This window comes from Heterodontus francisci, chromosome 13, assembly GCF_036365525.1.
Source record: "Heterodontus francisci isolate sHetFra1 chromosome 13, sHetFra1.hap1, whole genome shotgun sequence".
In the NCBI taxonomy this organism is placed as follows: domain Eukaryota; kingdom Metazoa; phylum Chordata; class Chondrichthyes; order Heterodontiformes; family Heterodontidae; genus Heterodontus; species Heterodontus francisci.
Window position 1 is genome coordinate 23160516 of NC_090383.1, and position 21717 is coordinate 23182232.

Here is a 21717-nt window from a genome sequence, read left to right on the forward strand (position 1 = left end):
TGCCGGCCCTCCCATTGGCCGGCAGCTCCATTAAGACCAATTAAAGGCCTGGGGACTGCAAAATGCAGATCAGATGCCCAGGCCAGGTGGAGGTAGGTTTGCCATCAGTCGGTGGATGGCTCCCGTCTGCCAAGGGTAAAATTCCAGTCATTAGCTCTGATTCTCTCTCCACAGATGCTGCCAAACCTGCTGAGTATTTCCAGCACTTTGTGTGTTTTATTCCCATCCATTGGTGGCTGCACGTGATGTGATGTCGTCATCGAACCAGCTAGGGCGACCGTTGGTGACACAAGCGCTGTTGAGGCGCGCGGGGGGTTGGAATGGGTGAGCGGACGTGAACGCGGAGGCGCGCGGCCGCGAACGCGGGGACGAGCGGGTTGCGTCACACGCCCCGCCCCGAATGGGCGGCGTTCCGCTGGCGGATAGCGGGGATCGGAGTGTGTGATGGCGGTGGGACGGTAGGTTGTAAATTTCGTGTGTGCACGTTTTTAGTTAACGAATTTCTGTTGGGGAGGCTGGTTGCTGTTGTTTGATGGCCATGTCACCAAGTTTAACCGCGTGCCCTCCGGATTCATCCCATTATAAAGTGGCCCCGAAATATATAACTCCGAGTGTAACCCCGGCCTCAAATCCCTCTATTCCCAACCCCGGGACCCTCACCTCACTCACCCCCAATCCCGGGACCCTCACCTCACTCACCCCCAATCCCGGGACCCTCACCTCACTCACCCCCAATCCCGGGACCCTCACCTCACTCACCCCCAACCCCGGGACCCTCACCTCACTCACCCCCAATCCCGGGACCCTCACCTCACTCACCCCCAATCCCGGGACCCTCACCTCACTCACCCCCAATCCCGGGACCCTCACCTCACTCACCCCCAACCCCGGGACCCTCACCTCACTCACCCCCAATCCCGGGACCCTCACCTCACTCACCCCCAATCCCGGGACCCTCACCTCACTCACCCCCAATCCCGGGACCCTCACCTCACTCACCCCCAATCCCGGGACCCTCACCTCACTCACCCCCAACCCCGGGACCCTCACCTCACTCACCCCCAACCCCGGGACCCTCACCTCACTCACCCCCAACCCCGGGACCCTCACCTCACACCCCCAACCCCGGGACCCTCACCTCACTCACCCCCAACCCCGGGACCCTCACCTCACTCACCCCCAACCCCGGGACCCTCACCTCACACCCCCAACCCCGGGACCCTCACCTCACTCACCCCCAACCCCGGGACCCTCACCTCACTCACCCCCAACCCCGGGACCCTCACCTCACACCCCCAACCCCGGGACCCTCACCTCACTCACCCCCAACCCCGGGACCCTCACCTCACTCACCCCCAACCCCGGGACCCTCACCTCACACCCCCAACCCCGGGACCCTCACCTCACTCACCCCCAACCCCGGGACCCTCACCTCACTCACCCCCAACCCCGGGACCCTCACCTCACTCGCCCCCAACCCCGGGACCCTCACCTCACTCGCCCCCAATCCCGGGACCCTCACCTCACTCGCCCCCAATCCTGGGACCCTCACCCCCACTTCATCTCCTATCCCGGGACCCTCACCTCACTCACCCCCAATCCCGAGACCCTCACCTCACTCACCCCCACTTCATCTCCAACCCTGGGACCCTTACCTCACTCACCTCCACACCATCTCCCCCTTACCTCATTCACCCCTCCCCCCAGGACTCTCGCCACCCCCACTCCACCACACTGAGACACTTGCCTCACCGCCTCCCCAGAACCCTCACCTCACTTGCCCCCACCACCATCCCCGGGACCCTCGCCTCACTCACTCCATAGAATCATAGAGCAGCTCTCAGAATCTCAGTAGTATTTCGAAATCGCTGTGCAGCATCATCGTTCAGAGGTGGTGCAACTTGCAAGCTGTGTGTTTGCCCTACACTACCTGTTCATGTTTCCCCTTTTCCATGTCCACTTTAAATGCCTGTGAAGTGGTTTGGTTAGTTATTTTTGGAGGGGGGTTATTCCAGTGTCTTGTGGCATTTGGTATGAAGCTGTTTGGATATACCGGGTGTTGTTTAAAGCATGCTTTATGTAGCATACCCATTCATGTCTTTTGATAGGAGGATACCAAGATACAGGCTCTGCTTGATGGATGTAAGGTTGATTCCCATCATGCTGTATGTGAAGGTCCTAGACTGCATGGTGTGGTATTTTGATGGATTGCAAGTCATTTGCCATCTATGAGAACATTCTCAGTGCATCTAAGTCCTTTTGTAGGTGTACTTTGTCTTCCTGCCCTTGAACGGGTCGGTACATGAAGCAGTCATCTGCAAAGAGCTTGATTTTTGTTTTGGGACTGATTCTATCTCCTATGTCATTTATATACAGCAGCAACATAAGGAGAACAGTCCCCTGGAGAACACCTGATGTAACTGGTGTTGAATGCGACTTTTCCCGATCGATGACCTGTTGACTTGTATTGGTTAACCAAGTTTCTGTCCACCATAGGGGTTACAGCACAGAATGAAGCCATTCAGCCCGTTGTATCCATGCCAGCTCTCTGCAAAAGCAGCTCACCTCATTCCAATCATGTGCCTTTTCCTTGTAGCCCTGCAATTTTTTTCTCTTCAAATAATTATACAGTTCCCTTTTGAAAGCCATGATTGACTCTGCCTCCACCACACTGTGTGTTCCAAATCCTAACCATTTGCTTCTTTTGCCAATCAGCTTAAATCTGTGTCCTCTGGTTCTTGATCTTTCCATCAATGGGAACAGTTTCTCCCTATCTACTCTGTCTAGACCCCTCATGATTTTGAACAGCTCTGTCAAATCTCCTCTCAATCATCCCCAAGGAAAACAGCTCCAGCTTCTCAAATCTATCCACATAACTAGTTCCAGGGATGAGGAACCTCATTCTCGTGAATCCTTTCTGTACCCTTTCTGATGCCTACATGTCCTTCATGAAGTGTGGTGCTCAGAACTGAATGCAGTACTCCAGTTGAGCCAGAATTTTCTTGTTCTTGTACTCTGTGCTCCTGTTTATAAAGCCCAGGATCCCATATGTTTTATTAACTGCTTTCTCAACCTACCCCTGTCACCTTCAGTGATTTGTGCACATATACCCCCAGTTCTCTTTCCCGCTGCAACACCTCTTCTGAACAAAATGAATCACTTCACACCTCTGCATTAAATTTCATCTGCCACTTGTCTACCCATTCCATAAAAGTGTCTTGTGTTCTCTTGATCTATCACTATCCTCCTCACAATTCACAATACTTACATGTTTTGTGTCATCCTCAAATTTTGAAATTGTGCCCTGTGAACCCAAGTCTAGGTCATTAATGTATATCAAGAAAAGCAGGGGTCCTAACCTTCCTCAGTCCAAAAAGAACCACCATTCACAGCTACTGTTTCCTATCATTCAGCCAATTTTGTATCCATGTTGCTATTGTCCCTTTTGTTCCATGGACTCTAACTTTGCTGACAAACTTGTCATGGGCACTCTATAAAATGCCTTTTGGAAGTCCATGTACACCACATCAACCGCATTACCCTCATCAACCCTCTGTGTTACCTCATTGAAAAGCTCAATCAATTTAGTTAAACACAATTTGTCCTTAACACATCTGTATTGGCTTTCCTTGGTTAATCCACATTTGTCCAAGTGACTTTTAGTGTTGTCCTGAGTTATTGTTTCTAAAGCCTTTCCTGCCACCAAGGTTAAACTGACTGCCCTGGAGTTGCTGGGCTTATCCCTACACACTTTTTTGAACAAGAGTGTAACATTTGCCATTCTCCAGCCCTCTGGCACCACCTCTGTATCTAAGGAGGATTAGAAGATTATGACCTCTGAAATTTCCACCCTTACTTCCCTCAGTATCCTCAGATGCATCTCATCCGATCCCGGTGACTTAGCCAGACTATCTAATACCTCCTACTTATCAATTTTTAACCCATTCACGGTCTCAACTACCTCCTTTTTCACTATAGTTTGGGCTGCATCTTCTTCCTTGACAAAGACATACAAAGTAGTCATTTAGTACCTCACTTCCAGCTCCTCGCCAATGTTAGATCCTCACTTAATGCTAATTCCTCTCCTCAAGCCTTGATCCCAAGCTGATTGCTAACTCCTCACCTCAACCCTAGATCCTTGCCTTAACACCCTAAATGTTATCCTTACCCCATAGCCTTTCTGGTGAGATTTTATTTTGAAATAAACTTCTATATTTTGTATCGCCTGAGTCCTTCTCAAGTCCTGACAGTTTTGTTTGCAAAAAAATATTACCGCTGCTTCTGTCACCTAAGCAACTGACTGTAAAGCCATTCATAAGAATGCTGGGTCTCTGACTGCAAATAGCTACTAAATAATCAGGAGTTCTGTTACATTTCTTTTAGAGCAATGAGTTTAGCATGCCTGGCTAGCTCAGTTGGCAGAACATGAGACTCTTAATCTCAGGGTCGTGGGTTTGAGCCCCATGCTGGGCGTGTTCAACCTCAGATTTAGCTATTGTCAGCTGTGGCTCAGTTAGTAGCATCTTTGCCCCTTAATCAGAAGGTTGTGAATTCAAGTCCCACTCTAGGATTTGAGCATATAATTGAAGATTGACCCTGTTCTGAGGGAGTGCTGCAGTGTCAGAGGTGCTCTCTTTTGGGTGGCGCGGTGGTTAGCATTGCAGCCTCACGGCTCCATCGACCCGGGTTCGGTTCTGGGTACTGCCTGTGCGGAGTTTGCAAGTTTTCCCTGTGACCGCGTGGGTTTCTACCGGGTGCTCCGGTTTCCTCCCACAGCCAAAGACTTGCAGGTTGATAGGTAAATTGGCCATTGTAAATTGCCCCTAGTGTAAGTAAGTGGTAGGAGAATGGTGGGGATGTGGTATGGAATATGGGATTAATGTCGGATTAGTATAAATGGGTGGTTGTTGTTCGGCACCGACTTCGTAGGCCAAAGGACCTTTTTCAGTGCTGTATCTCTCTATGAATCTTGGGATACTTTTCACTCACTATTTTTTATGATGTGATAACACTTGAATTGTCAAAATTTGCGATCTGAGCTGCTGAGAAACAGATAAACTTACGTAACATTTCAGTACAGCTTCAATTGCTTTTTCATGAAAAGGAGGCAATTGGCAACCATACGGAGTTTACACATTATCCCCAGAACTGTTATGCAATTAAAATACCTACTGAGAGATTAACTATAAATCATACCATAACCTTGCTTATGTAGATATTTTTCATGTTGCATGTTAAGCTGCTTCCATCTACTAGATTTTCTGTCTCCCAGCAGAGTTTTGTATTTACTCACATTACTGCTCCAGTTCCATATTTTTTTTTAAGTACTATTGCTTAGTTTAAAGCTTCATGTATTATAATATCACAATGACATAATACGTGTTCTAATATTGTTATGCATTCTCTGACTCACCATGAATAGGAAATCCATTAGCATGTTATTCTATTCTGTAGTTCTAGGCATCATCTTCTGCCTTTGCAACTGTTTTGTCAGCCTCGACTTAGTAGAAGGTTGTGGGCTGGAGGTTGAAACTTGTAGTCCCACTCTAGAGATTTGATAAAATCTAGACTGACACTCCAGTACAGTACTGAGGAAGTGCTGCACTGTCGGAGGTGTCGTTTTTCAAGTAAGATGTTGAACCGAGTCCCTGTTTCCCATCGGGTGGATGTAAATGATTCCAAGGCACTATTTCAAAAAGAGCAGTCGACTACTCCCGGTGTCCTGGTCAATATTGATCCCTCAACATTACTAAAGTACATTAACAGGTCATTGTTAGCTTTTTTTGCCAAAAGATTAGACCTCTGACAGTGCTGCACTTGGATGTCAGTTTAGATTTTGCACTGAAGCCATTGGAATGGAACTTGAGCCTGCAACCTTCTGACTTGGAGACGAGAGTACTAGCAACAGCTAAGATGATCTGTTAATCTTTAGGTTATCAGTTAGTTAAATATGCCTTGTACATATGGCCTGCATCAACCAGACATTTTAAATAGTTTATCAATTTCTCCAAGATACTAATCAAAAGACCAAGAAATTGATCATTCCCACTCAACCACTTGGCCAGTATGGAGTACAGTTTTGCATCCGTTTTGCCTGTGCAGAACCAAGTCTTTTTTTTTTCTTCTTTATTCATTCTTGAGATGTGGATGTCACTGATGAGGCTGCCATTAATTGCACACCCCGAGTTTCCCTTGTACAACTGAGTGACTTGCCATGCCATTTCAAAGGGTCGTTAAGAGCTGATCACCTTGATGTAGGACTGGTGTCACATATAGGCCAGACCAGGTAAGGATGGAAATTCTGGTTCCTACAGAATCATTTTGGTCAGTTCTATTGTTTTGTCTCAGCACTGCAGCATAAACTTCCATGGCTTAACTTTTAGTGTACATTACTGTTTGTGTATGGTCCAGCACTGACTGCCTGGATCTATTGTTTTCTATATGTCCCAAGCTGCATTGTTTTTAGGTTTTAAATCTTGTCACCTTGATGAAGAACTTTGCAAAGATGCACTGTACCTTGCTATGTGAAGAAAGAGAAATTCTTCTTTCTAGTTTGAGAAAATAAATCTTTTCTATATATGTGAAACTGGTTAATTGTTTAAACTGACTTTTATTACAGGTTCCATTGAGAATTGTGCGTAACATGCATGAATCTGCAGCAAAGAAAATATGTATTTAACTTTTCGGAACCATGAAGATACCAAAAATTGCATTCGTGCTTGTCCTTTTCATATTCATATTTATATATGTGTATCAAAAGAAACCTTTTCAAAGAACACTTGTGCAGCCTGCCTCTCAAGACTTCTATGGAATCATGTTTGATGCTGGCAGCACTGGGACACGCATCCATGTCTTCAAGTTTACCAAGATGCCAGGTGGTAGGTTTTCATTTCCAGTTATTTTGAGGAATAGCTAAAATGCAGACATTGATACTGAAGAACTTAATCCCTCCTATAATACTTGCTACTGCAACTGCACTTGATGGTAATAATGGTTTTTGTGTTTTGTCACTTTGATCAAGAACTTTGCAAGCGTACAAATGATACAATTTTAAAGGAGTGTGCAGGAACAGAGACCTGTCAATTCACAGACAAACCTTTAAATGTGGCAGGACAAATTGATGCAGCTGTTTTTAATCACAGTGATCCTTGGATTTCGAAATAAAGGTTTAGAGTACAAAAGCAAGGAAGTTATGTTAAATCTTCATAAATCACTGGTGAGACATCAGCTGGAATGTAGTGTCCAATTCAACATACCACACTTAGAAGGATGTCAAAACCTCAGAGAGGATGCAGAGGAGATTTACTAGAAAGGTACCAGGGATGAAGGATTTCAATTATGTGGAGTAACTAGAGTAGCTGGGCTTAGAGGGGAGAATAAGGGGAGATTAATAGAGGTGTTCAAAATTGATGGATTTTCCTTGAGTGAATCAGGAGAAGCTCTTTTCACTGGCAGGAGAGGACACACATTTAAGATAATTGGCAGAAGAATTAGAGGGGTGATGAGAAATGTCTTTTACACAAGTAGTGCATTCCAGATCATAACTGCCTGAAGGGATGGTGGAAGCAGATTCAATAATGACATTCAAAAGAGAATTGGGTATACAGTAAACTTGAAAAGGAAAAATTATGCAGGGCAATGGGGAAAGAGTAGGATCGTGTGATTAATTGGATACACTTCTGTGCTGTAAATCCTGTATACTATGAAACAGGCAGTTAGGCCCAACTAGTCTATGCCAGTGTTTATGCTCCACATGAGCTGCCTCCCACCTTTCTTCATCTAATACTGTCAGCATATCCTTATATTCCTTATGTGCTAGCCTAGCTTCCCCTTAAATTGGTCTGTGCTAATTGCCTCCATTACTCCTTGCGGTAGCAAGTGCCACGTTCTTGCCACTCTTGGGTAAAGAAGTTTTTCCTGAATGTTCTGTTGGACTTGTGATTATCATATTTATGGTCCCTACTTTGGTCTCGCCCCACAAATGGAAGCATTCAGAGAATCATACAGCATAGAAGGAGTCTATGTCTTCTCATTCAGAGTTCAGTCATTATTTAAATATTTTCTCATTGACTTCTAGGCTTCCCTTTTGTATGTTGTTCCTCTAAACTGACTTGCCAAATCGCTAACTTTTTAAAAATGTTGCTTAAAGTTGAGCAGATTTCATTAACAGCTACTTTAATGAAATCCTGTTTTACGTAATTCAAAAAAAAGCTTTCATCCAGTGTGTATATCATCTTTCTTGTATTACTCAATTGCAATGGCTTACATAAATCCAAAGTTGCTGTGCTTTTAGTTATAGCTAATTCTCCAGGGTAAGTCTGCCCTACGTACATATGGTTTTATTTTCAAAACTGTTTTTCTCATTTTAAATATTTCCCCAGCAGTGCTTGAGGTACATCATGTACTCTTGTCAGGGAGAAAAAAACAACAAATTAACACATACCATATTTCAACTAAGACTATCCCCTTGGAACATTCCTACTTCACAGACCAGGCTAGTTCTGGAGCATGCCTACAGCACCATAGCTGGGATTATATTTTGGAGAACATAGCCTTTGGTGTGTCCAGGGTGCTTCGTCGTTTCTTGATATCGTATAGAGTGAATCAAATTGGCTGAAGACTGGCCTTCACTCGCCACTTCTAGCTGGAGATGGTTGCAATGCTTCAGCCTTGTCTTTTGCAAGCATGTGCTGGGCTCTGCCATCATTGAGCTGGGGATGTTACACGATGGTGGAGTTGAGATAGAAGATCAGCCATGATCTTGTTGAATGGCAGAGCACGCTCGCAGGGCCAAATGGCCTACTCCAGCTCCTATTTGTTGTTATGTTCTACTCCTGTTTCGTAGAGTTGGCCCCTAATTTTTAAGTATGCTTGCTGCTGCTCCTGGTATGCTCTCCTGCACTCCTCATTGAGCCAGGATTGGTGGTAGTGGTGGAGTGAGAGAAATGCTGGACAGATTGTGGTTGGATGCATTTCTGCTGATGGCCCACAACCCTTCCTGCTTCACTAATTTTGAGCTGTTAGATCCGCATTTAGCACACTGGTACAGCCACACAGCACAATGGAGGGTGTCTTCAGTGTGAAGATGGGATTTCGTCTCTACAAGAAATGTGCAGCGATCACCCCATCAATATTTTCATGGATAGGTGTATCTGCAAGTAGATTGGTGAGGATGAGGTCAAGTAGGTTTTCCTCGTATTGGTTCTCTCACCATCTGCTGCAGGCCCAGTCTGGCAGATGTGTCCTTCAGGAGTGGGCCAGCTTGGTCAGTGGTGGTGCTACTGAGCCTCTCTTGGTGATAGGCAGTGAAGTTCCCTCATCCAGAGTTGATTCTGCGCCCTTGCTACCCTCAGTGCTGCTTCCAAGTGGTGTTCAATATGGAGGAGTATCGGCTGAAGGCAGGAGATGGTAATTAACAGAAAGTTTCCTTACCTATGTTGAACTTGATACCGTGAGATTCATGAGGTTGGGAGTCAATGTTGAGGACTCCCAGGACTACTCCTTCCCAACTGTATACCACTGTGCTGCCACCTCTAAGAGGTCTGTCTTGGAGTGGGACAGGACAAATCTAGAGATGGTGATGGAGATATCCGGGACAGTGTCTGAAACGTATGATATTGTGTATGACTGTCAGTCTGTGACAGCTGTCCTAATTTTGGCACAAGTCCCCGGATGTTAGTGAGGAGGACTTTACAGGATCGACTGGGCTAGTTGTGCCTTTGTTGTGTCTATTGCCTAGATCAATGCTGGGTGGTCCGTCTGGTTTTATTCTTCGACTTTTTCGTTTGATAAACTGAGTGGCTTGCTGGGCCATTTTAGAGGGCAGTTAAGAGTCAACTACATTGCTGCAGGTCTGGAGTCACATCTAGGCCAGACTAGATAAGGATAGCCGATTTCCTTCCCTGAAGAATAGTAATGAACCAGATGGGTTTTTACAACAGTCCAGTAGTTTCATAGTCACCATTACCGATACTAGCTTTTTATTCCAGCTTTATTTAATTAAATGAATTTAAATTCCCCAGGTACCATGCTGAGATTTGATCTTGTATCTCTGAATCATTAGTCCAGGCCTCTGGATTACTAGTCCAGTAACATAACCATAATGTTACCATGCACAGTTGAAGGGACTGCCTTTGAGATGGTAAACAGAGACCCCTCTGCCCTCTCAGGTGGGCGTAAAAGACTTCATGACACTATTTCAAAGAGGAGCAGTGGAGTTCTCCCTGCTATTAATTTATTCAGATGGATGCATTTACATGAAAACTGCAAACAAAGGAACTCCTCTGAGCTGACATCACTGCAGCATGTCTACTTGTCCTTTGAACGCTGAACCCTGTTTTTTCCAGCATTTAATGGCCTAATGTCTATCATCTAAATTTAGATCAAAATGGTTTTTAAAGCTCCCCAGCATCTATCCTGCTCTGCAGTAACCTGGCTTTTGGTGTGTATCCTATTATGTAATTTCAATATTTATTGCTTGGATCTATTATTCTAAAATCAATTCACTAAACTTGGGTCTTTTAAAGGTATCAAATAAAACAATGGTTATAGCATATTGCTGTACGCTCACAATTGATAATGGCAAATAGAAAAGTTTAATCATTCACTTTTCGAAATTTGTGATTCCTTTCAACAGAATCTCCTAAACTTACACATGAAACTTTCAAAGCCTTGAAGCCAGGATTGTCTGCGTATTCTGATGACCCCCATTTGGTATGACTTTCTTTGTCTTATTAGTGGATTCAATGCTACCAGCAACCCAGCTTGTGATATTAGAAACAGAAAATGTTATAAAAACTTGGCAGGACAGGCAGCATCTATGGGGAGAGAAACAGAGTTAACGTTTGAGGTTGATGACCTTTCATCAGAACTGGAAGATGTTCGAGATGAACAGCTTTTTGAAAGGTTAAAGGAGATTGTAAGGAGGCAAGTAAAGATGGATCCAGAGAAGGTGTAACTAGTTACAGCAGAATAGCGGAGGGTGGTGGGTAGCATGGAAAATCTGGCAAAGAGAAGGTTTCTGTTTGCCACGTATGTTGCAGAAGAAAGACAAAGTACCCCAGGGTATAGAACACCCCACCCTAAGAATCAACCTACACCTCTGCCATACCCAGAAGAACTGGTACAGTAACTTTCATTACCAGTTGCTCAACTCAGTGTTAATGCTTCAAGGCTGTAAAGTGCCCAGTAGAAAGGTGAGGTGCTGTTCCTTGAGTTTATGTTGAATTTAATTGAAACAGTTTAGGAAGCCAAGGACAGATCAGAGCGGGAGTGGGTTGGAGAATTAAATTGGCAAGCTCAGGGTCACGCTTGCAGACTAAATAAAAGAATTCAGCAAAGCGATGAGTTTGGTGCTGTAAAATAGTGCATTTAGTGAAAACATGCCAAGTAACTTCGATTATGAAGTTTCTTTTCAAGTAAGAAACTATCAGCCTGAAGATTATAGTATGAAGGAAAGACCGAGGGAGGCAAGGATTTCCACAGTTCTGAAATTTTGGGCGTAAATGATTGAGTTGAATTGTGATTTTAACGCATCTTGATTTAAACATTGGAGTTGTAGGAAGAAGTACAGACAACAACAGCTTGCATTTGTTATAGTGCCTTTAGCATAGTAAAATGTCCGAAGGTACTTCACAGAATCAGGCAAAAGTTGGCACTGAACCAAAGATGGCAATAGGATAGCCTCTTATAAAGGAGGAGATAGGTGGAAAGGCAAAGAGATCTGGTGATGGAATTCCAGAACTTAGCACTTAGATAGTTGCAAGTGGTGGGGTGAAGGTAATGGGACATGCACAAAAGTCTGGAGGTAGAGGAACATAGACTTGGAGGGTTAGAATCGTAGAAACTAAAGGGGAACAATGGAGGCCGTTCGACTTGCCATGCCTGGGCTTGCTGTTCGAAAGAGCTGTCCAATTTAGTTCCACACCCCAACTTTCTCCCCCTGCAAATTAGTCATCTTCGAGCACTTGTCCAGTTGCCTTTTGAAAGTTCCTATGGAATCTGCTTCCACAACCCTTTTCAGGTAGTGCATTCCAGATTGTAGCCCTCTGTGAAAACATTCTCCCCTCTACTACTTTTGTCAGTTATTTTAAATCTGTGATCTCTGGCTATTTACCCACTTGCCAGAGTAAACAGTTTTTCCCCCTCTCTATCAAAATCCCTCATAATTTTTAATGTCACTATAATATTGTCTGTAGGGCGTGAGTCCTTTGCGGGGACGTAAAAGTGCAAGAAGTAGTGGCTGCAGGCCTACGGGTCTCCCCTTAACCTTCACTGCTCTAAGGAGAGCAATCCCAATTTCTCTAGCCTTTCCACATTACTGAAGTCCCTTATCACTGGTATAGTAACCTAGTAAGCCGCCTCTATCTTCTGCAAGGCCTTGACATCCTTCCGAAAGTGTGGTGCCCAGAAATAGACACAGCACTCCAGCTGAGGCCTGACCAGTAATTTATAAATGTTTAGCATGGCTTCCTTTATTTATGTTCAACATCCCTATTTACGAAGCCAAATACCCCATATGCTTTCTCAACTGCCTTATCGGCTTACCCTACCACTGTCAAAGATTTGTGAATATGCACCCCACAGGTTTCTGCCCTTGCACCTTCCTCAAAATAGTAGAATTTTGATTATACTGCCTTTCATGTTGTTCTTCCCTCCCAAAGTGCATCACTTCATGCTTATCTGCACTAAATGGCATCAGCCATGTGTCTGGTCATTTAACTATTCTGTCTGTCACAAGCAAATTGGGGTAAGGTAAATAAGACTAGAGAGTTAAATGCATGGCTCAAAGATTGTTGTGGGAGAAATGGGTTTCAATTCATGAGGCACTGGCACCAGTACGGGGGAAAAGTGGGAGCTCTACCATTGGGATGGTCTTCACCTGAACCGTGCTGAGACCAGTGTTCTGGTGAGTAGTATAACTACAGCGATAGAGAGGGCTTTAAACTAAATAGTGGGGGTGAGGAATCAAGTGAGAGAAAATGTGATAATTTAAAGAGAGAGGAGAAGGAAAGAGAGTAAGGTAGCAACAAGGGTAATGATATTCAGACTGTGGCAGGAAGGGACAGAGCTCACAAACTTAAGAGTCGCCAGCAGATAAAGCTAGAGGTTGTGAAAATAAAAAGACAGAATTAAAGGGACTCTATCTGAATGCACACAGAATTGACAACAAGATGGATTAATTAACAGCACAAATAGAAGTAAACAGGTATGATCTAATTGCTATTACGGAGATGTAGGTGCAGGGTGACCAAGGCTGGGAACTGAATGCTCAAGGATATTCAACATTTAGGAAGGATAGGCAAAAAGGAAAAGGAGGTGGGATAGAGCTATTAATAAAGGATGACATCAGTACATTGGTGAGAGAGGATCTTGGATTGAAAGATCAAGATGTCGAATCAGTCTGGGTAGAGCTATGAAACAGCAAGGGGCAACAAACTTTGGTAGGAGTTGTTTATAGGCCACCAAATAGTGGTAATGTAGGGCACGGTATAAATCAGGAAATTAGAGGTGCATGTAACAAGGGTAATATAGTAATCACAGGACTCCAATCTACATATAGACTGGTTAACCCTAATTAGCACTAATGCTGTGGAGGACGATTTCCTGAAATGTATAAGAAATGGTTTTCTAGAACAGTATGTTGAGGAACCAACGAGAGAACGGGCGATTTTAGATCTGGTATTGTGCAATGAGAAAAGGTTAATATTGCAAAGGAGATTTTAGGGAAGAGTGACTATAATATGTAGAATTTTACTTCAAATTTGAACGTGATGTAGTTCAATCCAAAACTAGGGTCTTAAATCCAAACAAAGGAAACTACGAAGGTATGAGGGGCAAGTTGGCTGTGGTAGATTGGGAAACTACAGTAAAAGGTTTGACGGTAGACAGCAATGGCTAGCATTTTAAAAAAAATTAATACATGGTTTGCAACAAATTTGCATTCCTTTGAGGCACAAAAACTCAGCAGGAAAAGTGATCCAACCATGGCTAACAAGGGAAGTTGAAGATTGCATCAGATCAAAGGAAGAGACTTATAAAGATGCCAAAAATGTAGTAAGCCTGAGGATTGGGAACATTTTAGAATTCCGCAAAGGAGGACCAAGAAACTGATGGAGAAAATAGAATATAAAAGTAAACTAACAAGAAACATAAAAACAGACTGTAAAAGCTTCTATAGGTATGTAAAAAGGAAAAGATTAGCAAAGCCAAATGTGGGCCCATTACAGGCAGAGATGGGAATTTATAATAGGGAATAAGGAAATGGCAGAGAAACTAAACAAATACTTTGTGTCTGTCTTCACAGAGGAAAATACTAAAAAAAAACAAATAATGGAGAATCAAGGGACTAACGAGAATGAGAAACTGAAAGAAATTAGTATGAGTGAAAAGTAGTATTGGAGAGATTCATGGGACTGAAAGTTGATAAATTCCCTGGACCTGATGATGTGTACATCAGAGTGTTGAAAGAGGTGGCTGTAGAGATGGTGGATGCATTGGTGATCATCTTCCAAAATTCTGTACATTCAGGAGTGGTTCCTGAAGATTGGGAGGTAGCAAATGTAACCCCACTAAGAAGGAAGAGAGAAAATGGGAAACTGCTAGAATCTATTATAAAGGATGTGATAACTAGATAGTTAGAAAAAAATGGTAGGATTGGGCAGAGTCAGCATGAATTTATGAAAGGAAATCATATTTGATAAACTTGTTACGAGCTTTTTGAGGATGTCACTAGCAGAATAGATAAGAGGAAATCAGTGGATGTGGTGTATTTGGATTTTCAGAAGACTTTCAATAAGGTCCCACACAAGAGATTTATAAGAAAAATTAGAGCACATGGGATTGAGAATTGGTCAACAGACAGAAAACAGAAAGTAGGAATAAACTTTAAATAAGTGAGGGACCTTGGAGTGATATCCGCAGACCCCTGAAGGTAGCAGGACGGGTTGATAAGGTGGTTAAGAAGGCATATGGAATCCTTTCCTTTATTAGCCAAGGCATACAATATAAGAGCAGGGAGGTTATGCTAGAACTGTATAAATCATTGGTTAGACCACAACTTGAGTACTGTGTGCAATTCTGGTCACCTCATTACAGAGAAAATGTAATTGCACAAAGAGTACAGAGGAGATTTACGAGGATGCTGTCGGGACTGGAAAAATGCAGCTATGAGGAAAGATTGGATAGGCTGGGGTTGTTCTTGGAACAAAGAAGGCTGAGGGGAGATTTGATTGAAATGTGCAAAATTGTGAGGGGCCTGGATAGAGTGGATGGGAAGGGCCTATATTTATTTTAGCAGAGAGGTCAGTGACTAGGGGCATAGATTTAAAGTGATTGGTAGAAAGATTAGAGGGGAGATGAGGAAAAACATTTTCACCCAGAGGATGGTGGGGATCTGGAACTCACTGAAAGGGTAGTAGAGGCAGAAACCCTCAACTCATTTCAAAGGTGTCTGGCTACGAACTTCAAGTGCTGTAACCTGCAGGGCTATAGACCAAATGCTGGGATGTGGGATTAGATTGGGTGGCTCATTTTTGGCTGGCATAGACACAGTCAGGCCGAGTGCCTCTTTCTGTGCCGTAAACTTTCTGTGATTTCTAAATGGGCCATTTTCAGGTTGGCAGGCTGTGACTAGTGGGGTACTGCAAGGATCAGTGCTTGGGCCCCAGCTAGTCACAATCTATATCAATGATTTGGATGTGGGGATTAAATGTAATACTTTCAAGTTTGCAGATGACATAAAATTAGGTGAGAAGATGCAAAGAGGCTTCAAGGGGATTTAGACAAGCTAAGTGAGTGGGCAAGAACATGGCATATGGAATATAATGTGGAAGAATGTAAAGTTATTCACATTGGTAGGAAAAATAGAAATAGAGTATTTCTTAAATGGTGAGAGATTGGGAAGTGTTGATGTCCAAAGAGACCTGAGTGTCCTTGTTCATAAGTCACTGAAAGCTAACATGCAGGTGCAGCAAGACATTAGGAAAGTAAATGGTATGTTGGCCTTTATTGCAAGAGGAATTGAGTACAGGAGTAAAGTCGTCTTGCCGCAATTGTATAGAGCCTCGGTGATACCGTACCTGGAGAACTGTGTACAGTTTTGGTCTTCTTGCCGAAGGAAGGATATACTTTCCATAGAGGGAGTGCAATGAAGGTTCACCAGACTGATTACTGGATGGCGGGATTGTCCTATGAGGCGAGATGGAGGAGACACAGCCTGTATTCTCTAGAGTTTAGAATGAGAAATGATCTCTTTGAAGCATACAAAATTCTTAGAGGGCTCGACAGGGTAGATGCAGGAAGAATGTTTCCCCTCGTTTTGGGGGGGGAGGTGGGGGGGGGACTAAAACCAGGGGACACAGCCTGAGAGTAAGAAGTAGCCCATTTAGGACTGAGATGAGGAACTTCTTAACTCACATGGTGGTGAATCTTTGGAATCTCTACCACAGAGGGCTGTGAAGGCTCAGTGATTGAGTTCAAGTCAGAGATCAATAGATTTGTAGATATTGAAGATATCAAGGGAAATGGGGATAGCATGGGAAAATGACGTTGAGGTAGATCAGCCATAATCGAGTTGAATGGCGGAGCAGGCTTGAGGGGCCGAATGGCCTACTGCTGCTCCTGTTTCCTGTGTTCCCCTGATGCCTTCTACTTGTTAGAAAACTTGCCAATGTTATAAATGGTATCATCTGCAAACTTCAAAATTTTATTGCCTATACCACATTCAGGTCATTTATCTCAAACAGAAAAAGCAGTGGTCCTAATACTGACCCCTGGGGTGGAAACCCCACTGCATATTTCTCTCCAGTGAAAAACTTATAGGGCTGGAGGAGGTTACAGAGATAGGGAGGGATTTGAGATCAAGGCGTGGTGGACTAGGAGCCAGTGTAGGTCAACAGGTACAGGGGCAGTGGGTGAACAAGACTGGTGCAAGTGAGGATACAGGCAACAGAGTTTAGGATGAGTTCAGGTTTATGGAGGGTAGATGATGGAAGGCCAGCCAAATGAGCATTGGATTGGAACTCAAAAGGAACAAAATGTTCAAAGGTGCATTGACCACAGTAGTACAGACTAGAGAAAGATGAGAATAGATTATGATTGGGTGGGGAGGAAGCTGAGAAATCAACCATCAAACCTTGCATCATGTTTGTTTTCCTCAATGTGCTGATGGAGCTGACCACCCATTCCATGTTGAAAATGATGGACTGCAAGCTCTGCACAAAACTCTGTGCCAAGTTGGTGCTGGCCTCCTCCATTCTCCTTGATATTGAACACAGGCTTTCTGCCATGTTTTCCAGTGGAAGGGGCACTTGTGTATGTACATCCATCAGCCTTTTATAACCTAGCCTTTCAAAGTCCTTCCTGAGTCCTCTGCAGCAGAACTAGTGTGTGACCTCGCCCTCTGGTGAGTTGGCACCTACGGTATCCTTTCCCCAGCCCTGGCTCCTGGCACTTGTGCCCAGTGTCACACCATGCGCAGGTTCTTCCCTATCCTAGCCTCTAAATTACACGCAGTGTCAGTATCTGAGCTGGTGGCTGCAACTGTAAAATCAAGTGACAGTCTATTTCTTAGGTCTGTTCATCTTCACTGTCATCTTCCTCTTCCTCCACTAATTGGATACGTTCCAACTTTTGGGTATCTGAAATGAAAAAGGGATAAGGGTATGTTTAGGTTAGGGTAGAGGAGAAAATAAGAACATGTTTATACCCTCTGCAGCTGCTAAATCAGAAGACATTTTGGGATAAGGAAGAAGTGGGTGGAGAGGAGGAGGATTAGGTATGTGAACATACCAGTGGCCATGGCCTCACCAATTGCCCCTTTCCATGATGGCCAGCACTGTCTTCTCCATGGGGTTAAAACATGCTGGCCTGCTTGTCCTCTTATGTTTTGCTGCTGCCTGCTGTTATGCTCTACCTTCTCCTGCAAGAAAGAGGGAAGTGTATCAATGAGTGTCATGGTTGATTAGCTGCCAGTGAGTGTGAGCTAAGAGTTGTGGGTGCAAGGCTTGCAATAGTGCTAAGTGAGAGGCTAAGGTAAAGCATATAAATGGCAGGGTTGTATCCTGATTGATAGAGATTGTTGGTAGATGAATGATGGGGATGCAGTGAATTGTACAGTGCTAAGACCAGTGGTAGGACATGCTATTTGAAGATGTACCACTCACATTGTCAACTCTTGTCAGATCAACACTCCTGGCATTGACCTCAGCTGCTGTTTCTTCCCACTCCTGCTAAGCATGTGTCTTGAGGGCCTCCAGCCGCCTCCATTCCACCAAGGCCTCCAGTGCGTTATCAGAAAACCTTGGTGGACACTTTCTACTGTGGTCTGCCATTGTTCACTCTTTCACAGGATAGATACATAGAACATTACAGCGCAGTACAGGCCCTTCGGCCCTCGATGTTGCGCCGACCTCTGAAACCATCTGACCTACACTATTCCATTTTCATCCATATGTCTATCCATTGACCACTTAAATGCCCTCTGGAATTCACTCTGGAAATGATTCCCAACATCTATTCCAGATACAATGCACCTTTCCTTTGAGGTGCAAGCTGCCTTTAAATAGCGCTCGGCACTTGCGATATCAGGTCCCTGCTGATACGTGCTGTTAACAAACAGCGTGGGGAGTGCAGCAAACATTTAAAACATTATGCGGCATGAATTTGATATGCTGCCTGCATCACAACAAATGGACGTGGATAAATTGCATGTCGTGATCCCTGCATCTGTTTGGGGGTTATCCAATTTAACTCCCTTTGAGCTTTATGGAAGGTTGAGTTGTTGAAGGAGTGTATTTAAAATGTTTACATAGGAACATAGGAGCAGGCCATTCAGCCCATCGAGCCTGCCCCAGCATTCAATATGATCAGGGCTGATCATCCACTTCAGTGCCTTTTTCCCACACTATCCCCATATCCCTTTATGCCATTGGTATTTAGAAATCTGTCAATCTCTGCTTTAAACATACTCAATGACTGAGCTTCCACAGCCCTCTGGGGTAGAGAATTCCAAAGATTCACAACCCTCTGAGTAAAGAAATTTCTCCTCATCTCTGTCCTAACTGGCTTCCCCCTTATTTTGAAATTGTGTCCCCTGGTTCTAGACTCCCCAGCCAGGGGAAACATCTTAGCTGCATCTATCCTGTCTATCCCTTTAAGTATTTTGTAGGTTTTTTCATTACTTGTTTTTTTAGATTAGAGATACAGCACTGAAACAGGCCCTTCGGCCCACCGAGTCTGTGCCGAACATCAACCACCCATTTATACTAATCCTACACTAATCCCATATTCCTACCAAACATCCCCACCTGTCCCTATATTTCCCTACCACCTACCTATACTAGTGACAATTTATAATGGCCAATTTACCTATCAACCTGCAAGTCTTTGGCTTGTGGGAGGAAACCGGAGCACCCGGAGAAAACCCACGCAGACACAGGGAGAACTTGCAAACTCCACACAGACAGTACCCGGAATCGAACCCGGGTCCCTGGAGCTGTGAGGCTGCGGTGCTAACCACTGCGCCACTGTGCCGCCCTTATTGTATAATACTTCCAGGGAGCACACCCTTTCTCCGTCTGAACTTCATTTCTTACCAACTTAAAGAAGAAGAAGAAGAAGAACCTTCACAGAGATTGACATGGTCACATTAATACAGCTGTGGTAAAGTGCATACTGGAATTTACATTGTGACTTTTACTCTGTGTCTGTGGTATTTCCCTATTTCAATCAGACATCTACAGGCTAAGCTGCTATTTCTTCACAAATGAAACAAGCTTAAGAAAAAGCAATAACTGGTAACAAAAGGGCACAAATTTAAGGTAATTGTATAGAATAAGGAGTAGTTAGTTTTTTTAAAACCTTGAAGGTGGTTGGAGAGTGAATCTCTGCCACCGACTGCAGCTGAAGCCGAAACTGCAAATTCTTAAAAAGGGAATTAAGTAGTTGCTTGTAATAGAAAATATTAAAGTGAAGCGAGGTGGCTTTTTTGCGTTCAGCAACTTGCATTTATATAGTAGCTTCAGCATAGTAAAATGTCTCAAGGTGCTTCACAGGAGCGTGATCAAACATCGAGCCACACAAAATATAATGACAGATGACCAAAAGTTTGCTTGAAGATTTTTAAGTCAATAGGTTTTAAGGAGCATCTCTGAGAAGATGAGAAGAGAGGCAGAAAGGTTTAGGGAGAGAATTCCAGGGTCTAGGGCATCGGCAGTTAAAAGCACAGCCACCAATGATGGAGTGATTAAAATAGTGGTTGCGCAGCTGGTACATTGGGCGCAAAGATTGGTGAGATAATTAGATGAGGCACTTGGGGTTGCTGCTTATATGGAGGCAAATGATGAGTTCTTCGATAGGTCTTTCAAGGGGAAGGTTGGGGTGGGGGGGTGGGGGTGGAGAAATAGAGATCAGGAACTCTGGGTTGGTGGGAGGAGGTCAGGAACTCCAGTGGTTGGAGTAGTGGGGGAAGGTCTGAACATGCAGGGGAGAAGTAGGAAAATGAGAGGCAATATAAACTAAACAGTATAATGTTAAAAGAGGTGCAAGAACAGACACTTGCAGGTATACGTTGTTATGGCTGACCGCTCCAGTCAAAGCCCCCAATCAAAATATACGATTCTGATTGTGGTGGGAGAAATGCACTGTTAATTCAATCCCATCCCTCCACAGATCGTCTAACATATCATCTTAAACTTTCCAAATTAAAGAAAGACCCAGCCAAATTGTACCATCTATGAACCTCCAAATGAGGCTAACCAAACCAGGTGTCCATAAATCAACAAATTAACTGTTTAATTAGAAAAACTAAATTCTTAAACACTACAAAGACATAAACAACATTTAAAATAAAAAAGAATTAGAATCCTTGCAAATTTACGCTCCTGCCGGAAACAGTCCACGGTTGCTTGAAGTCCTCACAGCTGTCCAATGGGGAGAAAAAAGGTTCTTCAACAGTAGAACAGCCCGTAGTCTAATTCCAGCAGTAAGTGATGCTTTCCTTCTCCAGCGATGACCACAATAGATCAAAAACTCGCCACCACTTTTAATAGAATCAATCTGGCTTTAGAATTTTTGAGGGATAAAGGATTATCACAGTCTAACTTCCCTTCCTTCAGTTTAAATTATCAGAGATCTCTGTTTTGGCTTGACCTTTTTTAGAATTTTGAGAGATGAGAGATAATAAATAAACAGACTAAATTCCCTTCCTTCAGTTTAAATGGTCTGTTTCTCCTTTCAGGTGCTGACACACAGCTGTGTCTCTGTTTCTCCTGTTAGAACAGACTGTTTGCACGATAAGCCATTTCAAAATTGAATTGTAACAAATGTATCCCTCGATGCTCAGTCCGAGTGGCTGTATCCAAGGCAACAAGAATGCACCTTCTTGGTATCTCCTGAGGCCTGCTTACTCTTAAAGCAGTACTGCTCCTTTGTTGTCTTAAAGACACGCCACATATTTCCTGAAAAAAAACTACAGGATCATAAAAACGTAAACGAGTATCTGAAGGTGACAGGACGTGGCGAAGGCTGTTAAAAGGCTTACAGAATTCTTGGCTATATTAATAGAAGCATAGAGCATAAATGCAAGGAAGCTACGCTAAACCTTCATAAGCAGCTGGGATACTGTGGCCAATTCTGGGCACCGCACTTTAGGGAGGATGTCAAGGCCTTGGAGAGGGTCCAGATGAAATTTACAAAAATGGTACCCAGAATAAAATA

At 43.9% G+C, this 21717-nt stretch overlaps 1 protein-coding gene and 1 non-coding gene across 4 annotated transcripts in view; both read left to right on the top strand.

The window, feature by feature from the left end:
- Positions 1 to 381: 381 nt before the first annotated feature.
- entpd6 (ectonucleoside triphosphate diphosphohydrolase 6) overlaps positions 382 to 21717 on the top strand; it is an 89318-nt gene continuing 67982 nt past the window's right edge. For 2 of the 3 annotated variants that reach the window (XM_068044520.1, XM_068044522.1), the window contains exons 1-3: positions 382 to 458; positions 6620 to 6878; positions 10637 to 10713. In XM_068044520.1, coding sequence (XP_067900621.1) covers positions 6692 to 6878; positions 10637 to 10713 — 264 coding nt within the window. In that variant the 5' untranslated portion in view covers positions 382 to 458; positions 6620 to 6691. Of the gene's footprint in view, positions 459 to 6166; positions 6287 to 6619; positions 6879 to 10636; positions 10714 to 21717 lie in introns of those variants that run through there. The other variant, XM_068044521.1, reaches the window with a different exon arrangement.
- On the top strand, positions 4401 to 4473 carry trnak-cuu (transfer RNA lysine (anticodon CUU)). Its single transcript has one exon. It is a non-coding gene; the product is annotated as a tRNA-Lys (tRNA).